The sequence below is a fragment of the Sus scrofa genome, chromosome 16 (genome assembly GCF_054392235.1).
Source record: "Sus scrofa isolate SSC_HxYL_T2T_F1_AM1 chromosome 16, Sscrofa_HxYL_maternal_Yorkshire_Landrace_v2.0, whole genome shotgun sequence".
Lineage (NCBI taxonomy): Eukaryota > Metazoa > Chordata > Mammalia > Artiodactyla > Suidae > Sus > Sus scrofa.
In genome coordinates this window covers 34,621,282-34,648,027 of record NC_139398.1, presented here as the reverse complement: position 1 = coordinate 34,648,027, position 26,746 = coordinate 34,621,282, and the positions used below count along the sequence as shown (strand labels likewise).

Here is a 26,746-nt window from a genome sequence, read left to right as displayed (position 1 = left end):
TCAGGGCCGCACCTGTGGCATATGGAAGTTCCCAGGCTAGGTGTTGAATCAGAGCTGCAGCTGCTGGCTTATACCACAGCAATACCAGATCTAAGCTGCAACTGCAACCTAAGCCACAACCTTGCTTGTGGCAACACCGGATCCTTTAACCTCATGAGCCAGCCTAGGGGATTGAATCGCCTTCTCATGGATACTAGTTGGATTCTTTTTTTTTTTTCTTTTTTGTCTTTTGTCCTTTTAGGGCCACACCCACAGCATGTGGAGGTTCCCGGGCTAGGGGTCTAATTGGAGTTATAGCCGGCCTACACCACAGCCACAGCAACGCCATATATCTAAGCTGCGTCTGCTACCTACACCATAGCTCATAGCAACACTGGATCCTTAACCCACTGAGCGAGGCCAGGGATTGAACCTATAACCTCATGGTTCCTAGTCGGATTTGTTTCCTCTGCGCCACAACGGGAACTCCACTAGTTGGATTCTTAACCAGCTGAGCCACAACAGGAACTCCTAGATATCATTGTTTAAAAATTAGAAATTATAAGTGTTTCAGTCATACATTATGGCTTTCATTAAGCTCATTGCAAGTGGATATTTCATTTGCTCTTTCTATTGAAGATAGATAAAATCATACATTTTGTTTATTTATTTATGTATTTATTTGTCTTTTTAGGGCCACACCCATGACATTTGGAGATTTCCAGGCTAGAGGTCGAATCAGCTACAGCCGCCAGGCTATGCACAGCCACAGCAATGCCAGATCTGAGCCACATCTGCAACCTACACCACAGCTCACAGCAACACCAGATCTTTAACCTACTGAGCGAGGCTAGGGATCGAATCCTCATCCTCATGAATGCTAGTCGGATTCATTACCTCTAAGCTACATTGGGAACTCCATTAGTCATGCATTTTAAATCAAAATCTTTTGAAATAAGTTTAAGCGAGATGAGATTGAAATCTTTTTACCTTACATCCACCCTGCCTCAGATATGCAGTGTAACTGCATGATGGGCGTGTTCCCTCCTATTAGTAGAGCTTGGCTCACAATTGACAGTGACATATTCATGTGGAACTATGAAGATGGGTATGTATTTATGGCTGGTTTGCTTTAATATCATTAGAATTTAGATTAGCTTTATTGGAACTACTCTTCTACTTGTTAAAAGCTAACTGGTTTATCTTTCTTTCCTGTAACATCTGGGTTGGTGCTTCTCAGTATGCATACCAACCTGGGGATAGGGTTAAAATGTGGATCATGCTGTAATCATTCTTAGTGAGGCTCAAGAGACTGCATTTATAACAAGCTCTCAGGTGATGCTGTGGATCTGGGTATGACTCTGAATAGCAGGAGTTTTATTTCCTAAGCTCTTCTGTAATAAAGATAGTCTATCAGTAATTCCTTGAGAGATGGTTTGACATTTTTAAAGGCCCCCGTTTTCTTTGCATTTCTGTGTAGTGGTAGGCTGTAAATTTATTCAAGTATTTTAACAGTTTTGTTGTTATTCTTTTTGTTTATTCTTATTTTGTTGTTACTCTTATTAAAGTATTTTAACAGTTTTATTGTAAGTATTATGTAACAGTTACTGTTGGTTTGACCTTGTATAAATTAAATGTATATAATAGAGTCTTGAGTGAAGGCCCCAAGGCATTCTTGCTTAATTAGTTTATAGATTTGATTAACTTGCTATTGGCTCTTTGGAATTTTTTTTTTTTTTTTTTTTGGTCTTTTTGCCTTTTCTAAGGCCGCTCCTGCAGCATATGGAGGTTCCCAGGCTAGGGGTCTAATCAGAGCTGTAGCTGCCGGCCTATGCCAGAGCCACAGCAATGCAGGATCCGAGCTCACGGCAACACCAGATCCTCAACTCACTGAGCAAGGCCAGGGATCGAACCCGCAACCTCATGATTCCTAGTTGGATTCGTTAACCACTGAGCCACCATGGGAACTCTGGAAAAATTTTTCTCTTTCATTTCTCCATCATGGTATTAGGTGAGATATGAGATAAGCAGAGGAAGGTCCATATGTATAGTTAAGATGTTATTCTTGCTCCTAAGGAATTAACGAACTTGTTAGGAACACACACAAATACACACACACACACACACACACACACACACAGTGTCACTGAATCAAAATTGACATCAAATGAGAACTTGTAGCTTAAATGAAACCATTTTTGTTTGCTGATCTTTTTTTTACTTACTATTCTTTTTTATTAAAGTACAGTTGATTTGCCGTGTTGTGCCAATTTCTGCTGTACAGCAAAGTGACTTAGTCTTACATGTATATCTATATACCTATATATATATATATTCTTTTTTATATTATTTTCCATCAAGGTCTATCCCAGGAGATTGGATATAGTTCCCTGTGCTATTCAGTAGGGTTATATTATTATTATTATTTTTGGCTGCACCCACAGCTACAGCAATGCCAGATCTTTAACTCACTGTGCACAAGGGAACTTCTGTGTTGATTTTTTCTTCTAATCAGAACTTTTCATAGCTATTTTTATTGTTGAAATGCCATACGGTCATAATAGCAGTAATAGATGGTTGTGATTGTTCTCCATGTACCATGAATGTTGCCACAGTTTGTTAATATTGTACATAATATATTCATTTTTATTCTTTTTTTTTTTTTTTTTTGTCTTTTTGCCTTTTCTAGGGCCGCTTCCTGTGGCATATGGAGGTTCCCAGGCTAGGGGTCTAATCGGAGCTGTAGCTGTCAGCCTACACCACAGCCACAGCAACTCGGGATCGGAGCCGCATCATCGACCTACACCACGGCTCACGGCAACGCTGGATCCTTAACCCATTGATCGAGGCCCGGGATCGAACCCATAGAACCCATAACCTCATGGTTCCTAGTTGGATTTGTTAACCACTGCACCACGATGGGAACGCCTTCATTTTTATTCTTAATAATTATGCATGTCCATTATCTTTTTTATGAGAGCCTACACTATATTGATCATAATTGTTTTAAATTACCTGTATGTTAGTTTGGACATCTATCTCATAGCTAAATCTGTTTCCGTTGACTGCTTTGTTTCTTGACATTGGGGTACTTTTTTGCTTGCTTTTTTGCTCATGCTTTGTTATTCAAAGCCAGACATCACATGTAGGACAGAGGATACTGCAGTAAATAGCCTTTACCCTTAAAAGTGGGCAAGTCTCTTCCTTTGCTAGGGCCTAACAGGTGGGCCTTTTTTGTGGGGAGGAGTTGACTTTTTCCAAGTCAGGACTTAAGCTGAGTTTGTTTTTGTTGTGGCAGTGGTTACTATCAGTGGACCACAGGTTTCAAATTCCTTTAGACCTTGCACTTGGGATACAAGTTCGGATCCTCGAGACTTTCTCTCAGTGTTCCTATTCCTGCCTCTGACCCAGCAGTAGATTGCTGTTACTTGAGACTTACAACCTGGTGGAGCATGTTTGGAATAGGAACCAGCATTCTCCCTTTTCTTGGTTTATGCTTAGCCTTTGGCAAGCCTGCATGCTTGGGTCTTGGAACTGAAACAGTTTTATTTGCTGGTTCATTATATTTTGTGGTCTTAAAGACTATTTTAAGATACAACTTTTTCTTTATGTATAACATGTTTTTCTTCAACTGTTGACAGAGGAGATCTTGCCTATTTTGATGGACTTAGTGAGACTATTCTTGCAGTGGGGCTTGTGAAACCAAAAGCTGGTAAGAAAAATACAAAGATTAAATTATGTTTGTATATACATAGACTCCAAATATTTTACGACTAAATGATAACGTATTTTATTTTTATTTTTTAAAATTTTTTGTCGTTTTGCCTTTTCTAGGGCCGCTCCTGCAGCATATGGAGATTCCCAGGCTAGGGGTCTAATCAGAGCTGTAGCCACCGGCCTACACCAGAGCCACAGCAACACGGGATCCCAGCTGCGTCTGCAACCTACACCACACCTCACAGCAACGCCGGATCCTTAACCTACTGAGCAAGGCCAGGGATCAAACCTGACTCCTCATGGTTCCTATTCTGATTCGTTAACCACTGAGCCACGACAGGAACTCCTGATAACGTATTTTAAGTGATTTGCTGTTGGAGTTTTGTTTTGAATTACTTCTAATTAGAAATATAAAAAGGGAATAGGAATGTTCAACAATTGACTCACTTTATGGTATACATGAGTCTGCCTTTATTTATTTATTTATTTATTTATTTTATTTTATTTTTTTGTCTTTTTAGCAATTTCTTGGGCCGCTCCTGTAGCATATGGAGGTTCTCAGGTTAGGGGTCGAATCGGAGCTGTAGCCACCGGCCTACGCCAGAGCCACAGCAGCGCGGGATCTGAGCTGCATCTGCAACCTACACCACAGCTCACGGCAACGCCGGATTGTTAACCCACTGAGCAAGGGCAGGGGCCGAACTCGCAACCTCATGGTTCCTAGTCAGATTCATTAACCACTGCGCCACCGCCACGACGGGAACTCCTGTTTGTTTGTTTATTTATTTATTTAGTCTTTTTGCCTTTTCTAGAGCCGATCTCTCGGCATATGGAGAGTCCCGGGCTAGGGGTTGAATCAGCGCTGTAGCCACCGGCCTACGCCAGAGCCACAGCAACTCAGGATCCGTCCCGAGTCTGTGACTACACCACAGCTCACGGCAACGCCGGATCCTTGACCCACTGAGCGAGGCCAGGGATCGAACCCTTAACCTCATGGTTCCTAGTTGGACTCGGTAACCACTGAGCCGTGATGGGAACTCCGAGTCTGCCTTTAAAATTGTTAAACTATAATAATTGAATTTTATCTTGCTTTTTGTTAGTCTTTCTTGATTTACCTCAAGTTTTTTGCATTACACATTTTCATTAATTACTGAATTTAAAAACCATTTTTGTGTCTGTAATTTTGATTCTGGTTTTTTTTTTTGGTCTTTCTGCTATTTCTTGGTCTTGGGCCGCTCCCGCAGCATATGGAGATTCCCAGGCTAGGGGTCCAATCGGAGCTGTAGCCACCGGCCTACACCAGAGCCACAGCAACGCGGGATCCGAGCCGCGTCTGCAACCTACACCACAGCTCACGGCAACGCCGGATCGTTAACCCACTGAGCAAGGCCAGGGACCGAACCCGCAACCTCATGGTTCCTAGTCGGATTCGTTAACCACTGCGCCACGACGGGAACTCCTGTAATTTTAATTCTTGATAGCTCATGGAAGTGAGAATAGTCTTCAAAATAAACCCTAAGAGAAGTTTCTATCGTTGGCACACTATTTTTGGATGTCATAATGTGAAGACAGTGTTAATTAGACATGACATCTTATAACGGTCCACACTTTTTTTTTTTAATTTTTAAATTTTTTTTTGTCTTTTTAGGGGTGCACCTGTGGCATATGGAGGTTCCCAGGCTAGGGGTCTAATTGGAGCTACAGCTATTGGCCTATGCCATAGCCATAGCAACACTAGATGCAAGCCTTGTCTGCAGCCTACACCACAGCTCATGGCAATGCCGGATCCTTAACCCACTGAGTGAAGCCAGGGATCAAACCCGAAACCTCATGGTTCCTAGTCGGATTTGTTTCTGCTGTGCCACTGTGGGAACTCCTTTTTTTTTTTTAAGGCCTAATAATATTTCACTGTATATACATAGCACATTTTGTTTATCCATTCATCCGTTGATGGACGGTTGCTTCCACCTTTTAGGTGTTGTGAATAATGCTGTGAACATGAGTAACAACAGAAACTTTTTTTTTGTCATCTTAGGGCCGCATCCAGGACATATGGAAGTTCCCAGGCTAGGGTCAAATCGAAGCTGTAGCTGCTGCCCTGCACCACAGCCACAGCCATGCCAGATCCAAGTTGTATCTGTGACCTACACCACAGCTTACGGCAACGCTGGATCCTTAACCCACTGATCAAGGCCAGGAATCAAACGTGCATACTCAAAGATGCTAGTTGGGTTTGTTACCACTGAGCCACAACGGGAACTCCATACAAAGTAATTTTTATGTCTACTTTTTAAAAATTTTTTATTTTTTAGGGCCACACCTGCAGCATATGGAATTTCCCAGGCTAGGGGTTGAAACGGAGCTACAGCTGCTGGCTTACACTACAGCCATGGCAATGCTAGATCCACAAGCCACTGAGTGAGGCTACTGATTGAACCTGCAACCTCATGGAGCCTAGTCTGGTTCATTACTGCTGAGCCACGACAGGAACTCCAAAATTTTTATGTTTTAATAAACCTAAACTATTTCATAATGTAACACTGATTTTAAATGTCATTAAATACTGAAGTGTTTGTTTCTGAAGTGTTTTTTTAGTACTGTTTTCTTATTAATTGATGACAGGTAGTAATATTTTAACATAAAAATGAACTAAATCACATTGACCCTTTTCATACACCATTTAATCTGTTTAACAGAGCATTGTAAATCAACTATAAAATTTAAAATCCATAGCTCATATTAAAGATAACTGTATTCTGTTAATGCTTAAATGCTGGATGTTTTCCAGAAAACAGTCCCTAATCCATGTTGACTTTATTTTAGGCATCTTTCAGCCTCACGTACGACACCTCCTGGTTTTGGCAACCCCAGTGGATATTGTGATTCTTGGACTCAGCTATACTAATTTGCAGACAGGTATAGCAATGCACATGTGTTTTTGTAAAATAAATATATTTTGCGCAATTTAATATCGTAATTGAAAACTAATCTTTTTCGCTAACTTAACTCTCTAGGCTATTTGCTCTTAGGAAAATATTTCCCTATAGATATGATACCTTTCAGATTAGTTACTTCACCAAAAAATTATTTTGGGTATATTTACTATATTCATGTACAGTTCTTAAATGTCCAGTATGAAGGAGGGTTAATAGAAGAGAAATAGTTGTCACTGGTAATTTTTCAATAATGCCTTCAATTTCTTAAAATTTTTTTTGACTAGCCATTTTAACATATGGATCACTGAAATATACATTATTCCTTCCCTTAAAGTAAGAAGCCCTCAATTAATTTATTATAAGCACACTCATTGGTTTCGTTGGCATGATTATTGGTGCCACATCCCTAGGTCTTTTTCCAAAATTTAATCCTTTGAGTTAGTTTTTTGTTTGATGTTTTACTCTGTTTTATATATCTGCATATAACGTATAATTATCCGTGCTATATATTTTATGTTTTATATGTATGTGTACTGTAGGGTCTATTTAACATGAATTATCAAATTGTTTACATCAGACTTTTTATAGTAATTTTAAAATGTATGTTACACATACAGTTTATGAAATTTTTGAGCATATCACAAATTCAATAAGAATATCAATTCTGAAGATAATGCAGTGATTATTTTAAACTTTTTAAAAGCTCATATAGTGATTTGAATACTCTTTCTTTAAAAAAAAAAAAAATAGGTTCTGGAGTTCTCAATGACAGTATGTGTGGCGGAATGCAGTTGCTTCCAGATCCTTTATATTCTCTTCCTACCGATAATACTTATCTTTTAACAATAACTTCCACCGATAATGGCAGAATTTTCTTGGCTGGAAAGGATGGCTGTTTATATGAAGTGGCATACCAGGTAAGTCTAGCATTTATAAACACTTTTCTTCTGCCCTTTTAATGGAGTAGGGATAGAGAAGCTTTTGTCTTTATTTGCTAATTGTTTAAGCACCTTAATAGAGTCTTAAGAAAAGTAGACAGACATACATTGAAAGTTGTGGTCCTTTATGACTACACCATACCTCTGAAACCCACTCCTCTCCCCAGAGGTAACAGCCATTATCAGTTATGTGTATGTCCTTATAGAACATGACACATGCATTGATAAATACTTATAGATGTGTCTTTATCTATACATATGTATTTATGGGTGCATATATACGTATACAAATATATAGCGTACTTTTGTGTATGTATGTTTTTACTTGGATTATTGCTTGTGTTTTGTTTCATAATTGGCTCTTTTCATTTCACCATGTCTTTAAAGTCTTTTCTTGTCAGTATCTGGTAGATATGTGTTGTTCGATTGCTGCATAGTTTCCATAAAATGGATGTACATGATTTTTTAACAATTCTTTTCTCCCTTCATTTCTTTCTCTTCTCTCTCTCTCTCTCTCTTTTTTTTTTTTTTTTTTTTTTTTTTGCTTAGAAGTGTTTTCATTAAGGAGTTCCCACTGTGGCCTAGAGGATTAATGACCGGCTTGTTTCTGGGGAGTTGCTGATTCAATCCCCAGCCTGGTGCAGTAGATTAAGGATCCATCATTGCCCCTGCTATGGCATAGTTTCTGCATAGATGTGGCTTGGATTTGATCCCTGCCCTGGGAACTTCCATATGCCACCTGTGCAACCAGGGTGGAAAAAAAAATTTTTTATTAATAGCAATTCCTCTCAAGATGGACTTCTAGGTTTTCAGTTTTTCCCTTTCACAAATAATGGTATAAAAAGTATTCTTTTGCAGCTCTCCTTGTATACGTGTGTGACTATTTTCTAGTGTGGAAACTTAGAATTCTAGTAGTTGAGTTTCAGTATATGTGTGTTTATTTATTTTATGTATCTATGTATCTTTTGGGGGCTGAATGTGCAGTATATGGAAGTTCCATAGGGATCCAATGGGAGTTGCAGCTGTCAGCCTATACCACAGCCACACTGCATCTGAGCCATCTCTGCAACTTATGTCACAGCTCATGGCAACGCCAAATCCTTAACCCACTGAGTGCAGCTAGGCATCAAACCTGCATCCTCATGAATACTAGATGGGTTCTTAACCTGCTGAACCTCAAAGGGAACTCCCTTAAATTGTATTTTATATTTTCATTTTGTTGTCTTAAAAGTTTTAGACTCTTTGAGTTCCCGTTGTGGCGCAGCAGAAACGAATCTGACTAGAAACCATGAGGTTGTGGGTTCGATCCCTGGCCTCTCTCATTGGGTTAAGGATCCAGCATTGCTGTGAGCTGTGGTTGTAGGTCACAGACTCGGCTCGGATCCTGTGTTGCTGTGGCTGCAGTGTAGGCCAGCGGCTACAGCTCTGATTCGACCCCTAGCCTGAGAACCTCCATATGCCATGGGAACGGCCCTAGAAATGGCAAAAAGATAAAAAAAAAAAAAAAAATAGTTTTAGACTCTTAGCAGGCATCTATGATTGTATCCCTTTCCCCTTCCTCTTCATTCTAACACCAATATTTTCATAGTTCTTAATTTTGACCAGATAGAGAAAAAATATTTTTATTACTAGTTAAGTTGAGCATTTTTTCATGTATTTATTGATCATTTGTATTTACTCTGAAATGTCTTTGTATCCTTTGCTTCATTTTTTTTTTTCCCCTACTGTATTGTTGCGTTTTTTTCACTAGGTAAACATTAGGAAATTGTTAAAACAAATATTTTCATAGTCACACTGCTAGTTAGTATCACAGATAGGATTAGAACTGAAGTTAGTGCTTTTTTTTTTTTTTTGTCTTTTTAGGGCCATATCCATGGCATATGGAAGTTCCCAGGCTAGGGGTCGAATCGGAGATGTAGCTGCCAGCCTACATCACAGCCATAGCAACGCAGAATCTGAGCTGCATCTGTGACCTACACCACAACTCAAAGCAATGCTGGATCCTAAACTCCCTGAGCAACCCAGGAATTGAACCTGAGTCCTCATGGATCCTGATTGGGTTCGCTACCACTGAGCCATGATGAGAAAAATGTTAAATTGTTTTACAAAGTTTTGTTTTAGATTTAAATATGGCAGAACTCAGTCACTGAGGGCTAGACTATAGATTGTGATGCTGATGGCTACTATTTTTTAAATTTCTTTTTAGCATTATTGGGAAGAGATAAAAATACCTCTATCCTATGTTCTTTTAGCACTTATAGACTATGTTTATTTTTTTCCTTATTGCTTTCAAATAGGAGTTTTTAAGATAATTAAAATGAGTTCACTAATGTAGCATTATGCGGTTGCTGGAATAGACATAGTTGATTTCATTGAGAACATTCTGATTTGATTTTAGTTAAATACGTTTTCTATTTTTAAGTACAGGACTAAGCTTAGTAATTCCTAGTACTTACTTTTGAGTAGTATGTCTCATTTTATTTATAATTATTGGTATTTCACTAAAATTTGAGAATTTTCATAAACTTGGGTATATAATCTATGACGGAGATACCTACATTTACAAGTCTTCTTTATATTTTTTTCTTAAAAGGCAGAAGCAGGTTGGTTTAGCCAGAGATGTAGGAAAATAAACCACTCAAAGAGCTCACTTTCTTTCCTTGTTCCTTCGTTACTACAGTTTACATTCTCTGAAGATGGTGAGTAGAAAACAAATTTGACAAAGAAAAAAATTTCAACAATTGTTGACCTAACATTCTCTTCAGAAATTCTCATTTTAAATTGAGAGTTTCATATTAAATAGCATTTGTTATACATTCATATGGTCTTTTAAAGGGATGGTAAAACAGAAACAGCCTAAGTTACATTTCCAATTTCTTATAAATGTAGCATCATAGAACATTTGTTTAAGATAGCTATATATACTTAAGCCAAACATGTGTGTATGAGTTAGATATTCAGACATTTAATATATGTTTTGCCTGGTCTAGAAAAAATTCTCAGTATAAAATACGTGTATCTGAGTTTTTAATAAACTGAGAGATATAGGCATTGGAAGTAATTGGAAAGACTTAGTAAAATGATATAAATGCACCTAAAAATGTTATTGTGACTGAATTTTTAAATTGTTTTCTTTCACACAATGAATTATGAAACTCAACTGGAAGTTTCTTGAAGGAATGAAGCAGATTTGATTATTTTATATGTTTCTAGAATATAGCAAGCATTCATTAAATGTTTGTTGAATGAAGAAATAATTTGTAACTTGTTTCTGATTTGACTTAAAAATTCATTTAGAGGACAAAATACCTTATTCGTGATGCTCTTAACCCAGTCACAGTATTTGATGTCTGCTTTTTTTCTCATGTTGTCTGAACAAAAGACTTCCTGGCTTTGTCCTTATGCAGCTGTACTAAGACTTACCTGCAAAGCAAAAGGAAAGGCCAGAATGCAAATCAGCGATTTTAATTTGTTGTTAAGTGGCTACTGTGTTTGATTTATTAACCTCTGGGGTTTTTTGTTTTTTTTGTTTTTTTTTTTTTTTTTAGATCCTATTGTTCAAATTGCAGTTGATAATTCAAGAAATATTTTATATACACGATCTGAGAAAGGAGTAATTCAGGTAAGTGTTGACATTATACCACCATTTCAGAGGGGAAGAACATTCCTGTTCTAAGAAAAAAGATTTAGTCATTCTTAGACTTTTCCCAAACCACTTCTTAGCACCCCTTTTTTATGAAATTGTAACTCTGAATGTTTCCATACGTATATGGAATACCAAAATTAAAGGATCCCAGAGAGGAAAAATGTATTTAATAAATACTTATTAGAAAGATTACTGTATAAAATGTATACAGTTTGTAATCTTGTTTAAGTAGGTATATATTTTTTATTCGCAGGTGTATGATTTGGGCCATGATGGACAAGGAATGAATCGAGTTGCTTCAGTGTCCCAGAATTCTATTGTCTCTGCTGCTGGAAACATTGCTAGGTAATAATGTAATTTACTGTCACATGTTTCTTTTGAAGCATTAATTATAATATTTGTATGTAGTATACTGAATGATTCCCTCCTCAAATCATCTCTGGAAGATAAGGATGTTGAAGATGACATTGTAGGTTATGTTTGAAACTGTTGCTAGAGATGCTTCCTTTTATTTCATTCTCTTCTTCTTTTTGTTTTGGCCGAGCCTGCAGCATGTGCAATTTCCCAGGCCAGGGATCCAACCTGCACCACAGCAGCAACCCAAACTGCTGCAGCGACAATGCCGGCTCCTTAACTTGCTGTGCCATAAAAGAACTCCTGTTTTTTTTTTTTTTATGTTGGAAGGTTTGAAACATAAGGCAGACTGGTTTTATAGAGTAAAATACAGCTTGATGTATGTTTTTCCTTGGAGACTTAAATTGTGCTTTAAGTGGTCTATACAAGCATTACAGGTATTGTGACTAGAAAACTGCAAATGTCTAAGTTTTCCTCTCTTATAACTACTCTATGCTTTTAACAGGTCTGCATGGTAGTTTCTTTGGTCTGATAATTTATACAAATACTATTTGGGAGTGCAGAATTTCTCAAATGTATTATCCTCACTGTATTCTTGAGGAAACTGAAACTAAAGGACACTATAATTTGCCTGAGTCTAACTCCTCAATAAGTGCTGAGACCTAACCTAGAAGCCAAGTCTTCAGACACTAATCACTGCTGTTTGCATACATCACAACTGACTTAGCTGCATTCTGCATTCTCTTCACCTAACAACAAAGACCTCAGACTTCCAGCTTCTATTGTCTGTGTGCTTGGTTCACTGCTACAGTCAGATATCCTAGTGAAAAAAATCAGCATGTTTGCTTTGCTTTTCAAGTGACCAGAAACATTTTTGAGGCAGACAATTTAAAACAAAGAGTTAGTTGCCTTTTTTTTTTCCCCCAACTATTTTTGGGAAATTTTTTCAAGGAAGTTGCAGACATTATGACTTTCACCCTTAACTCCTTCAGCTTCTGTCTCCTATGCTCTTATATACTACAATATCATTGCCACACCTAAAAAATTAATAAATTTGTAATGTTATTATAATCATTTGGTGTCTGTTAGAATCAGTGGTTTCCCAAATCATTTATAGCTTTACACTTTTCTCCAGATTCAGTCAGAGCTAATGAGCTGCATTGGTCATTAGTCTCTAATATAAAACAGACCTCTTATGGCCTTTCCTTTTTCAAATGTTAACATTTAGGAGAGTGGGGTAGGAAAGTTATTTATAGAATATCCCAATTTTTGAATTTGTCTTTATCCCTCATATATAGATTCAGGGTAACATTTTTAGCTAACATATAGATGATGTGAACTTTTCTTACAGCATTGAATCAGGAGGCCCATGATACCAGTTTTGCTGTTGTGAATACTTGGTTAAGATGGCATTCACCAGATCTCTCCATTATGAGATTTCATTGTTTTCCCTTTTTAATTGGTGGTAATTCTCTTTTTTTTTTTTTTTTTTTTTGGTTTTTATGCACCCACGGCATATGGAGGTTCCCAGGCTAGGGGTCAAATTGGAGCTGTAGCTGCCAGCCTACACCACAGCCACAGTGATGTGGGATCCAAACCACATCTGCAGCCTACACCCCAGCTTGTGGCAATGCCAGATCCTTAACCCACTGAGCTAGGCCAGGGATCAAACCTGCATCCTCATGGATGCTAGTCATATTTTTTCTGCTAAGCCACGACGGGAACTCCTGGTGGTAATCTTTATAATGATAATATGATACTCAAAGAACACTTTGTTCCCTATTAAATATTTACCCAATGGGTTTATCCTTCTTTTATGATCTTTGAAAGAAGAGTTACCTTTTTTTTTTTTTTTGGCCACGCTCATGGCATATGGAAGTTCCTAGCCCAGGGATTGAATCCAAGACATAGCTGTGGCAACACCAGCTCCTTAACCCATTGCACCACAGTGGGAGCTCTGCATTATTTTTATTTTTATTTTTTATTTTTTTATTATTTTTTTTTTTTTTGTCTTTTCAGGGCCGCACCCGCAGCATATGGAGGTTCCCAGGCTAGGGGTCTAATCGGAGCTGTAGCCGCTGTCCTGTGCCATAGCCACAGCAACGCCAGATCCGAGCCGAGTCTTTAACCTGCACCACGGCTCATAGCAAGGCCAGGGATCGAGCCTGCATCCTCTTGGATGCTAGTCAGATTCATTGCCGCTTAGCCGTGACAGAATTTCTCTGAGATATTAATATAAACAGTGCACATTCAGGAGTTTTGCCAGTTCTCAGTGCTGTTGTATTACTTTCTCAAAAAGTTAGTCCTAGACTATTTTAGCATACTTAAACACTTGAAAATGATAGCGGAATATGTTTCTTAATAATTTAGCAGATACATTTTAAAAATAAACGTTAGTTTTTCTTTTTCCTAGGACCATAGATCGTTCTGTTTTTAAACCAATTGTTCAAATAGCAGTAATTGAAAACTCCGAATCACTGGACTGTCAGTTATTGGCTGTCACACATGCAGGTATGCTGTTTTATTTATATGTGTGCTGTTACTGTGATAACTTTTGATATGCTTCAGATTTGGAAATTTATGATTAAGTTCTTCTATATCAATTATTCAGCCATATTAACTATTCATAATATTAAGGATTTTGAAAATCAGAGGATTCCTCTGACTCTGTCTCCTCATTTTATAAATGTAAAACCAGGCCTGAAAGTGGCTAACTTTCAGTGACAGAACCTGAATTGGAACGCAGGCACTCTTGTCTTAGAGTTGTAGGTTTTTTTGTCCTGAAATATGTTGATTTACCTCTCAATTCCAAGTGATGATGTCTTAGAAAGCCCTTCAGCTAATATAGTAGTACACACATGGTGATTTAAGATCAGTGAGGAAAGTGGCTTTAACAGAGTTTTCTGTTTTTCTGTGGAGGTGTTTCAACAACACATGTGCCTCATGTCTTTTATTTCATGTTAATGATGGATAATTTTACCCCATCATCAGGTGTAAGGCTATATTTCAGCACTTGTCCATTTAGACAACCATTGGCACGACCTAATTCACTGATACTGGTCCACGTCCGTCTACCTCCTGGATTCTCAGCGTCTTCAACTGTGGAAAAACCTTCAAAAGTACATAAAGCTCTTTACAGTAAAGGTAAATTCTGAAATACGATCAGATGAAAATTATTAAAATGAGAATACATTTTAAATTATTTTATTACCTTTTTATATGAACTCACTAGTCAAAGACAACGTTATATCCATCATAGCAGAGTCTGAACTTTGTTCCTTCAGGATAGTTAGGAAAACTCAAATTAGGGAGTTCTGCTATGGTACAGTGGATTGAGAATCCAACTGCAGGAGCTTGGGTTGCTGCAGAGGCAAGGGTTTGATCCCATTGTTGTACAGTGAGTTAAAGGATCCAGCATTGTCACAGCTCTGGCTTAAATCACAGGTACAGACTGGATTCAGTCCCTGGCCCGGGAACTTCTGTATGCCTCACGTGTGGCCATAGAAACAAAAACAAACTAAAAAAACCTCAAATGCCTTTTCTGATAAGCATGCCTGCTCTGTCAGAGTCTTTATGGATCTGGAGAGTTTTTGGTTTTGTTAATTTTTTTCTTTTTATGGCTGCTCCTGTGGCACATGGAAATTCCTGGTCTCGGGGTTGAATTACAGATGCAGCTTCAGGCCTACACCACAGCCATGGCAACCCTGAGTCCCAGCTGCATCTGCAGCCTGTGCTGCAGCTTGTGGTAGCACCAGATCCTTAACCCACTGAGCTAGGCCAAGGTTCAAACCTGAATCCTCATGAATACCATGTCAGGTTCTTAACTTGCTGAGCCACTATGGGAACTCTAAGAATTTTGCTTGCAAGAATATGATACTTTGATGCAAGCACTTTTGGATTCATAATTAAGTTTAAAACAGGAAATTCTTGGGTTTTCAGGGGTTTTTTTGTTTTGTTTTTTCCATTGATTTCTTTTTCAGCTGCCCTGTGGCATATGGGGTTCCTGGGGCAGGGACTGGATCCAAGCTGCAGTTGCTATCTAAGCCACAGCTGTAGCAATGCCAGATCCTTAACCCACTGTGCTTGGGATTGAACCTGTGTCCTAGTGTTCCCAAGACACTGCTGATCCTCTTGCACCACAGCGGGAACTCCTGAATTTTTTTTTTTTAGTCTTATTTTAGGGCTGCACCCTCAGCATATGGAAGTTCCCAGGCTAGGGGTGGAATCGGAACTGTAGCTGTCAGCTTACGCCACAGCCACAGCAACGCAGGATCCGAGCTACTTCTTCGATCTATGCCACAGCTCTTAGCAACACCAGATCCTTAACCCTGATAGAGGCCAGCGATTGATCCTGCATCCTCATGGATACTAGTCTGGTTCATAACCCACTGAGCCACAAGGAACTCCCTGAAATTCTAGTTAATCATAAAAACTTGAAAAATCTGTGTGCTTTCCCCCAATACATGAAAGCATTTGTAGAACATTTACTTTGACTTTCTAATCATTCTAAAGCCTTTCTCTGCTTATTTTACTGTCTTCTAATATTTACTAATACTCAAATGAAACTTCCTTTACAAATACAATTTTTTCAAATACATGGTATCATGTGCCTTCACAGCATTTTAATAACAGTTTTAATTGATATATAAGCCTCATACCATAAAACATAGCCTTTTAAAGCGTGCAGTCCAGTAGTGTTTAGTTTATTCACCAAGTTGTACAACTGTCTCTGCTATCTAATTCTAGAACATTTTCATCACTTCAGAAAGAAACCCTTTACCCATTAGCAGTCACTCCTATTCCTCCTTCTTCCAGCCTTGGGAAGTCACGAGTCCACTTTCTTCTGTCTTTATGGATTTGCCTGTTCTGGACATTTCATTTAGATGCAGTTGGACAATGCAGGACTGGTTTCTTTCACTTAGCATATGCTCTCAAGGTTCATCTAGTGTAGCAGGTTCATTTGTTATTACTGCTCAATAATACTTCACTGTGTGAGTGTACCCCATTATGTTTCCCATCCATCGTTTGGTGGGCATTTGGACTGTTTATATTTTTTGGCTATAATGAGTGATCCTGTTAGAATATTCCTATATAAGTTCAGTTTTTTTGGTTTTGCCTTTGTATTTTTTTATTTGCTTGTTTGTTTAGCTGCACCTTCAGCATGTGAAAGTTCCTAGCCCAGGGATTGAACACACATCCTCGTAAACATTATATCAGGTTCTTAACTCACTGAGTCACAACAGGAACTCTAAGTTTTAAAGTTAGAAATCTAGGGAGTTTCTGTTGTGGCTCAGCAGGTTATGAACCCGCCTAGTTTCCTTGAGGATGTGGGTTCAATCCCTGGCCTTGCTCAGTGGGTTAAGGATCTGGTGTTGTCGTGAGCTGCGGTTTAGGTCACAGACGTGGCTGGAATCCAGCATTGCTGTGGCCATGGTGTAGGCCAGCAGCTACACCTCCGATTTGGTCCCAAGCCTGGGAACTTAACATGTGCCACAGGTGTGGCCCTAAAAGAATAAAAAAATTTTTTAAAATCTAGAAATTCATTGAATTAAAATACTGTAATATCAGTTATGTGTATGATGAAACCAAATTTCAGTTTTTCAAACTTTATACACTACATTTTAATAAAACATTTTTCTGCCACCTTGATATAAACTAAACTCAATTTTTTACAATCTAGTTAGATATTTTACTAATTAATTATGATCCAGTCACCAGTAGCCATTCAGTGGACTCAAGTTTGTATCATTGGAGTCAATATAAAAAGAGCAGATTAGTGGGAGGCACTGCAGTTGAGCACAGGAGAATGTATTTCAAAATCAAACTGTAGTATAAGCTAATATTGCTTAGGCGATGCTTTTAGTACACTTATCTCTGCCATTCCACTAGTAACTTCATCACTTATATTCATTTGTGTTTGAATTAACTAGTACATGAACTCTCTTTCACTGAATATTAGATACCATTGATTGTAAGTCACAATTTTTTATGTACAGAATACTTTTTTAAAATGTACTAATTAAATTGATAAACCCATTGATTACAAATATATCCTCACTTTAGAAATATTAAAATGTTAAAAAAAATTGTGTTTACATGAAAGAAATACAGTGAAAGATCTAGGACACTTAATAGTACTACCCTGGCAATAATTATAAATCCTTTTAAGGGATTTATTTTTGTTTATCTGGCAATTTGTTTATTAAGATTAATGCTGCATATGTATCCATATGAATGTCACTGGTATTATTGTGATTACTGAGGACATGTATCACTTGACATCATATAAAAAGATTTTGCATGTTAAACTTTTAGGTATTCTATTGATGGCAGCCTCAGAAAATGAAGATAATGACATCTTGTGGTGTGTCAACCATGATACATTTCCTTTCCAAAAACCAATGATGGAAACCCAGGTTAGTTTTCTTGAGAGATTTTAAAGAATTTTTTACATAATCTTTCAGTGAAGAATGAAATTGTAAGAAACTTTATCTTTTGATTTATTTCTGTTTACATCTAATAATCTTATGTGATTAGAAGTCATGCTAAAAAGGTATATTCTGTTAATTCTTTGCTTATCCTCTCTGAGGTTAGAGCTCATTATGGTAATCATTTAAAAAATCTTTAAAGAAAACACTGGAACCTTTTTTTTTTTTTTTTTTTTTCCTTCTTTTTAGGGCCACACATGAGGCATGTGGAGGTTCCCAGGCTAGGGGTCAAATCAGAGATGCAGCTGCTGGCTTACATCACAGCCATAGCAACGTGGGATCCAATCCGAATCTGCAACCTATACCATAGCTCATGGCAATGCCAGATCATTAACCCACTGAGTGAAGTCAGGGATTGAACCTGCGTCCTCATGGATCCTAGTCAGATTCTTTAACCGCTGAGCCGTGAAGGGAACTCCGTGGAACCTTTTTTTTTTTTAATTGCTGCACTCGTAACATATAAAAGTTCCTAGGTCAAGGATCAAACTCGAGCCACAGCAGTGATAGTGCTGGATCCTTAATCCTGAGTACCACAAGGAACACCCGTAATTGTGTTTTGAAATTAAGCAGACATGTTGCTGCAATTACCATTATTTCATTTTTTTATGGCTGAGCAGCAACTGGAGATTATCATACTAAATGAAGCAAGTCAGAAAGAGGAAGACAAATATCATATGTTATCACTTATGTGGAATCTAAAATATGGCACAAATGAACCTATCTACAAAACAGAAACAGATTCACAGACATAGAGAACAGCGGGATGGACTGGGAGTTTGAAGTTAGTATGTGCAAACTGCTACATTTAGAATGGATAAACAATAAGGTCTTATATTCAGTCTTTTGGGATAGACCATGATGGAAATAATATTTTAAAAAAAGAATGTATAGGAGTTCCTGTTGTGCCTCAGTGGTAATGTACCTGTCTGTTATCCCTGAGGATGCAGGTTCAATACCTGGCTCCGCTCATTGGGTTAAGGATCTGGCATTGCCACGAGCTGCTGTGTAGGTCACAAATGTGGCTTGGATCTGGTGTTGCTGTTGTATAGGCCAGCAGTTGCAGCTGCAATTCAACCCCTAGCCTGGGAACTTTCATATGACACTGGTGCAGCTAAAAAGAAGGAAAAAAAAGAATGTACATATGATTGAGTCACTTTGCTATACACATGGCATAACATTGTAAATCAACTGTACTTTAAAAAAAAATATTAGGAGTTCCCGTCGTGGCTCAGTGGTTAACGAATCCGACTAGGAACCATGAGGTTGCGGGTTCGGTCCCTGCCCTTGCTCAGTGGGTTAACGATCTGGCGTTGCCGTGAGCTGTGGTGTAGATTGCAGACGCGGCTCGGATCCCGCGTTGCTGTGACTCTGGCCTAGGCCGGTGGCTACAGCTCCGATTCGACCCCTAGCCTGGGAACCTCCATATGCCGCGGGAGCGGCCCAAGAAATAGCAACAACAACAACAACAAAAAGACAAAAAAAAAAAAAAATATTAAGTAAATATTAAAATGAAGCAACAATATCACATATTCCATGAAGTCAGCATAGAGGTCCTGGGTGAGATGTGTGGCCCCCACCTTTCCTGGCTCAATCCCATACCTAGGCCACCCATCCCAGCCCCCAGCCAAGGAGATGCTGAGAGGAGGCCATCTCTGCACCCTCCCCCTGGTGTCCCCTACTTCACTCTTGTCTTTCCTCTTAGATGTCCTAGCATATCTCCTGCTGCCTGCTCCCAAACCAGATAAACCAACCTCCACAAGATTGGGAATGTCTGAGATTCCCTCTTTGGAGCCATCTTTCTCAAGCATTTTGGTGTTAGTTGTCACTGACTGCTTCTGATTATTCTCAACTTTGAAGCCTGCTGGTGTGAGAGAGTGGGGAAAAGTGTATGTAGATAGGAAGAGGAAGAACCCAACTCTGGGAATGTGGGCATGGTTTGAATCAGCTCTTCCAAGGTTCTGATGTGGCCTGAGCAGCTGAGGTAGAGGCAAAAGAGAGATGTGGAGGCAAGGAGCATCTTTCTCAAATTCTTTTCTTTATCCTTTGAACTTTACTAAACATATACTATGTCCCTCATTCTGTGATAAGAACTCAGGAAGATAGAAACCCTGTCTGGATGGGCGCACAGAGTTAGGGGGTGCAGGTTTGAATTCAAGCTCCGTTCCTCTGAGCAGTGACTCAAAGAAGTTAATGTATTATCTCTGGTCCTCAATTCCTCATCTGTAGTAATTTTAACAATACCTATGTCTATGGGGTGATTTGGGGATTAAGTGAGTTCATGTGTGTAAACTACTGAGAGCAGTACCCGGCTGATAGGAAGCACTTGCTAAAATGTTTGCTATTATTTGTTTTTATTTTATTTATTTATTTTTTTGTCTTTTGTCTTTTTAGGGCCGCAACCGTGGCATATGGAAGTTCCCAGGCTAGGGGTCTAATCAGAGCTGCAACTGCCAGCCTGAGTCACAGCCACAGCAACGTAGGATCTGATCCACATCTGTGACCTACACCGCAGCTCACAGCAGTGCCAAACCCTTAACCCACTGAGCCACAACAGGAACTCCTGTTTTTATTTTTAAGGTATATAATATACAGCATATCATTTTATTTGTATAATGCTTAAGTTGTTCTCAAATAAATGTGAACTTAAAAAAACCAAAACACCAAATATAGATATAACTCATGAACTTTAATCAAATTCTAGTCTTCCCCAGACAGGTATATATTCAAGACATTGGGACAATGGAAAAATTCTTTATTGGCTGGGCATTAGATTGTACCAGAGAAATGTTAATACTCTCACGTGTTATAATAGTATCACGGTTAAGAGAACATCCTTATTTCAGAAATGCAAGCAAAAGTATTTAGGTGACATGTGATATCCAAAACTTTCAAATGATTCAGTAAATGAAAAAAAAAACATAAAAGAAAGCAAATATGGCAGAATGCTGTCAATTATTGCACTAGCTGTCAGGCATCTGAACATTTACTATCAACTTTTTTTTTAGATGCTTGACATTTTTTATAATAAAGTATTTTAGAAGATTAAGACTTTTTTTTTCTTAAAGAATATCTTAGTTTGAAAAGCAAATATAACTTTAGAAGAGAACGAAAACTGTATGTCACCAAATTTAAGCACAGAACTTAACCAGTATAGATCCATCTACCCTGAAAATATGGTAGAAGGTATAATTTTTGGTCATTGAAAGAACTGTAATTTTAGTAAATACTATTTATACGTTATCTTAATAAAATATTGGTGCCCTCTAGTATGAAAGATTTACTATCATAGAAGATGGCTCATTAAAAGAATAGATGATAGAAAATTAAATAGACATTTGAGAAAATTCATGCTAATATATTATTAATCTATGAAATCCTACATTTATTTAGAGATTGTATTTTTTAGAAGGTTTTGCTTATGTAACTTGAGTAATATGTATAAAAAGTTTCCTCCTTCTCCGCAGATGACTACTCGTGTTGATGGTCATTCCTGGGCTCTTTCTGCAATAGATGACTTGAAAGTAGATAAGATAATTACACCCTTAAATAAGGATCATATTCCAATAACAGACTCACCTGTTGTTGTACAGCAACACATGTTGCCTCCAAAGAAGTTTGTTCTCCTTTCAGCACAGGTATGTATATACTCTGTTAAGGTGGAAACAAAAAGAAGCCATATTTAATGTTTTTGTCAAAGTATTCTGCAGTAGTCGCTTAATAGAGTCATTTACTTAAGTACTTAGGGATGTTTACTCTTAAAATAGTCTTAAGGAATGGTTCATAAATACCAAAAATGCAACAGGAAGAACTTGCTCTTTATAAGAGTGTTAACACTTTTACTAAAGTAGCATTTCTATCACCATTTCAGTATAAAGTAAATAAAATAAGCTATGTTTATTTCTTATAGTTAAAAAACCTTTTTTAATATTTATTTTTTGAGTAGTAATGCTGTGACAAAATTCAAATGGTAAACAGACAGGTATACACAATAAAAATTTCCTTGTGGTTCAGGTCCCTTCCCTACAGACACCCATGTTGTCACAATCTTATTTTTCCAGAGATATAGTATCAATAAGCGAACAATATAAATATATTTATAGACAAATAATAGCATGTTATATGCACTGTTTTATACTTTTGCTTATGTTTCAAAGATACATTTTAGACATCTTTCCATATTAATATATAGAGAACTTTCTTATTCTACTTTATATTTGAAAAACATTTCATCATATGTATATATGACATTTATCTAGGTCCCTATTAACAGATCGCCTTTTGCTATTATAAAATAATGCTACAAATTTGTATCATTTTGCGGGTTTGTGATAAAATCTATAGAATTGCCTTTAAGGGGGCAGAGTGTGTGTATATTATCAATTTGATAGATGTTGTCAGTTGTTCTGTATACTTACATTCACCATCAGTGACTGTTGAGTGCCTGTTTTCTTACATCCTATACGAGTCAAATTTCCTCATATTTAATAAAATATGCCATTTTATTAAAAGTGAGATTGACTTTCTTGGCGTTTTTTTCTTATGAATTAACTAATTATCTCTTCATATTCTGTATCTACTTTTCTATTGAGTTGATTGGTTTTTGTTTTTTTTTTTTTGATTTATAGAAGCTCTTTGTATTGTCAAGGAAACTATCTGTGATTTAATGTCAAACTTATTTTTTCTGGTTTGTTATTTGACTTTGTTTTGAGATTTTTTTTCTCATGCGGCTAAGTGTCTAAATAGTTGAAATATTTCGTTATTTGGGGGGATTTTGTTTATAGAAAAAAAAACTTCTGCACTCTGCAGTTTATAAAATAATGCATATATATTTTGTCCTTTAAATATTTGATCTGTTTAGAACTTATCCTGACAGATATATAAGTGTGGATTCAGTTTGATTTTTTTTTTTTTTTTTTTGTCTTTTTGCCATTTCTTTAGGCCACTCCTGCGGCATATGGAGGTTCCCAGGCTAGTGGTCGAATCAGAGCTGTAGTCACTGGCCTACACCAGAGCCACAGCAACTCGGGATCTGAGCTGCGTCTGCAACCTACACCACAGCTCAGGGCAACACCGGATGACAAGGGCAGGGACCAAACCCGCAACCTCATGTTTCCTAGTCGGATGGATTCGTTAACCACTGCGCCACGACGGGAACTCCTCAGTTTCATTTTTTTCCAAAGTGGACATACTTGTGCCAGCATGATTAGTGGATAGTTTAACTTTGATCCTTTGGTTTGAGGGGCAACTTTTATCTTATATGAAAGATTCTGGTATTTACTTGAGCCTGTATCAGAACTTTCTATTTTGTCCACTTATCTGACTCTATTCATATGCTAATACTGTGCACAAGATAAAAAGTTGATAATGTTTTGTGTCTGACAGAACCAGTAAGAACCCTTTTGCTTTACTTTTCTAGTTTTAGTCAGGAGGAGAAGGTAGCAGGGTCATTTGCTACTAGCCATGCTTGATAAATTTTATTATTCATCTTTTTTCTTCTTAAACTTCTTAGGGGAGTCTTATGTTTCATAAACTTAGACCTGTAGATCAACTGAGGCATCTTCTTGTGAGTAATGTGGGTGGAGATGGAGAAGAGATTGAAAGATTCTTTAAATTACATCAGGTAATTATTTTTCCTTTTTTTTTAAAAAAAAAGTGATATTTTAAACAATGGGAATGATAGCTACATTTTATATAAGTTACGTTCAGAATACTCTTTGCCTTAATCACTGTATGTGTATATGTGTACTGATACTTGGGAACAGGATTTTTTTTTTTTTTTTGCTTTTTGCTTTTTATGGGGGATATGGAGGTTCCCAGGCTAGCGGTCGAATCAGAGCTGTAGCTGCTGGTCTGTACCTCAGCCATAGCAACACCAGATCCAAGCCGTGTCTGCAGCCCACACAGCTCACAGCAACACTGGATCCTTAACCCACTGAAAGAGGTCAGGAACCTCATAGTTGCTAGTCAGATTCGCACTGCATCACAGTGCGAACTCTGGGAACAGGATTAATATGCCGTAAGTTTTATGGTAAATGTTCATATTTTTGCTTTGTTGATAAATTCTTTTTTTTTTTTTTTTTTGTCTTTTTGACTTTCCTAGAGCTGTATCCTTGGCATATGGAGGTTCCCAGGTTGAATTGGAGCTGTAGCTGCTGGCCCATACCATAGTCACAGCAACTCTGGATCCTTAACCCACTGAGCAAGGCCAGGGATTGAACCCGAAACCTCATGGTTCCTAGTTGGATTTGTTTCCTTTGTGCCACGATGGAAAACCCATGATAAAATTCTTATTAAAGTGTACTAGTAAGAGTGTAATGTTCAAGTGATGTAACAAATAAGTTTTTATTAAAAGGACAAGATGTTTATAGATAAATAACTTTTTTGGTAAATTTTTGTCTGTTTTATAACATGAGGAAAAAATTTGAGGTAATAGTAATGGGGACTTTAAATATTTTAAAGCCATAACTTGAAATGATGACGTAAAACTAGGAATGCTTTGTTTATAAGCAGAAATATTCAATCAAAGCTAAATATACGCACTCTGGATTCAAACCACCAGCTCCACCATCAGAGTAGATTACTTGAATTCTCTAAACTTCCATTTCCTCCTGGGTTGAAATATGTATTAAATTATGATATGAGGCGTGAAGATTAATATACTCTAAACTCTGAAAATAATGCCTTGTACAAAACAGGTAGTTGATAAACAGGTACCTATTATTAATGTTATTTTCCAAAAGATTTTTTAAAAATGAGAAAAAAAGGAAGACTAAACCAGAAACTAAAATAGACCCTCGATAAAAAGAAGATATCATCTTTTTTTTTTTTTTTTTTTTTTGTCTTTTTGCCATTTCTTGGGCCTCTCTCTTGGCATATGGAGAGTCCCAGGCTAGGGGTCGAATCAGAGCGGTAGCCGCCACAGCAACCAGAGCCACAGCAACTCGGGATCTGAGCTGCATCTGCAACCTACACCACAGCTCACGGCAACGCTGGATCCTTAAACCACTGAGCAAGGCCAGGAATTGAACCCACAACCTCATCATTCTTAGTCGGATTGGTTAACTACTGAGCCACAACGGGAACTCCAAGATAACGTCTTTTAATGATAGCATCTATGATAAACTTTAAAATCAATAGTGTTTACTTCTTTTTCATATCAGCTAATTTCATTCATTCAGCAAGTATTTATCAAGTGCCTGTTTTGTTCTAGGCACAGATTTAAACACTAGATACAGCAGGAAACAAATCTTTTGAAATGTTTATGTGTAACTTAAGGGAAGATACTTTTTTTTTTTTTTTTTTTTTTTTTTACAGGAAGACCAGGCTTGTGCAACTTGCCTTATTCTTGCTTGTTCCACTGCTGCCTGTGACAGAGAAGTATCTGCTTGGGCCACCCGGGCTTTCTTCAGGTATATGTCATTTTTTTTTTTAATGGTTGCAGTGTGGTCATTTTAAGGGCTTGCATAACAACTGAATGACTATATAGGCAAGTTAGTAAAATTTATTTGCAAAAAGATGAAATCAGGAAAGATAATGTTCCTGGGAGTAACTAGATTAGCATAATTTATTCATTGTTACCCTTTCTCTGCATTCTCTTCTCCAGCTTCTTCTGTCTAGTCGTCTTTCTACCTGTTACTGCCTCATCTACTGCCTCAAACACTATACTGATTCTGCTTTATGTGTATCATCTGCATTGAGAGATTCTGAATCATTTTAAGGAAACTTGGTATCAAAGATATTTTTTATTTGGAAAATATTTAGCTAAGAATAAGAATTTAGAAGTTCTCTTGAGGCACAGCAGGTTAAGGATCCAGCATTATCATTGCAGCAGCTTAGCTGCGATGTCTGGCCCAGGAGCTTCCACATACAGTGGGTACACATATAAAATGCAATTTTATTTAAGAGTTTTTTAAGTAGTCTAATCATAATCTTGCATTCAAATTACAGTGCCATGTACTCATTAAGGAAATTCTATGCACTGCAGACCCTTTTTTAGAAATTACCAGAGTGCCTTATAATTCTTTTTGGTAGCAGTGTTAAGTCAGCATAAATAAGTGTTTTATTATGTTATCTATGCACATATTTCACTGTCAACACAATGCATTAAAGTCTGTAATGTTTAAAGCATTTATTTTGAAGTTAAGCAGGACTCGGAATATTTTCGGCTTGTAAGATGGATAGTTTCAGAGTTCCTATTGTGCCTCAGTGGGTTATGTACCCAGCATCCATGAGGATTCAGGTTTGATTCCTGACCTCACTCAGTGGGTTAAGGATCAGTGTTGCCTCAAGCTGTGGTATAGGTTGCAGACGCAGCTCGAATCCCGAGTGACTGGGGCTGTGGCTGTGGCATAGGCCTTCAGCTATAGCTCCAATTCCCTTTGTGTAGGAACTTCCATATGCTTTAGGTGTGGCCCTGAAAAGCAAATAAAAAAAGATGGATAATTTCACTGAATAAACAGCCCTATTGTCATAATAACAGGTATGGTGGTGAAGCACAGATGAGATTTCCAACCGCTCTCCCCACTCCGAGTAATGTTGGTCCCATCCTGGGGTCTCCTGTCTACTCAAGTGAGTATGAAACACTGGAGAGAAACTGTTTCTAATAGAGCTTGAATATTTGGAAGCTTTTCATTATATTTTATTTACTGCTATTATATTATTGAATAATTTTATAGCTATCTCTTAGAG

The 26,746-nt window shown here is 37.7% G+C and overlaps 1 protein-coding gene across 3 annotated transcripts in view; it reads left to right on the top strand.

The window, feature by feature from the left end:
- Window positions 1-26,746, top strand: part of NUP155 (nucleoporin 155) — a 68,079-nt gene that overhangs the window by 7,273 nt on the left and 34,060 nt on the right. For all 3 annotated transcript variants that reach the window (XR_014831184.1, XR_014831185.1, XM_003133893.5), the window contains exons 3-16: window positions 991-1,087; window positions 3,621-3,691; window positions 6,520-6,612; window positions 7,383-7,549; window positions 10,164-10,269; window positions 11,119-11,192; window positions 11,470-11,561; window positions 13,984-14,081; window positions 14,562-14,714; window positions 17,886-17,986; window positions 21,523-21,693; window positions 23,568-23,678; window positions 25,373-25,467; window positions 26,538-26,626. Coding sequence is in view for 1 of the 3 variants with exons in the window: in XM_003133893.5 (XP_003133941.3) it covers window positions 991-1,087; window positions 3,621-3,691; window positions 6,520-6,612; window positions 7,383-7,549; window positions 10,164-10,269; window positions 11,119-11,192; window positions 11,470-11,561; window positions 13,984-14,081; window positions 14,562-14,714; window positions 17,886-17,986; window positions 21,523-21,693; window positions 23,568-23,678; window positions 25,373-25,467; window positions 26,538-26,626 (1,518 nt within the window). In the remaining 2 variants the exon portion in view is untranslated. The remainder of the gene's footprint in view (window positions 1-990; window positions 1,088-3,620; window positions 3,692-6,519; window positions 6,613-7,382; window positions 7,550-10,163; window positions 10,270-11,118; window positions 11,193-11,469; window positions 11,562-13,983; window positions 14,082-14,561; window positions 14,715-17,885; window positions 17,987-21,522; window positions 21,694-23,567; window positions 23,679-25,372; window positions 25,468-26,537; window positions 26,627-26,746) is intronic.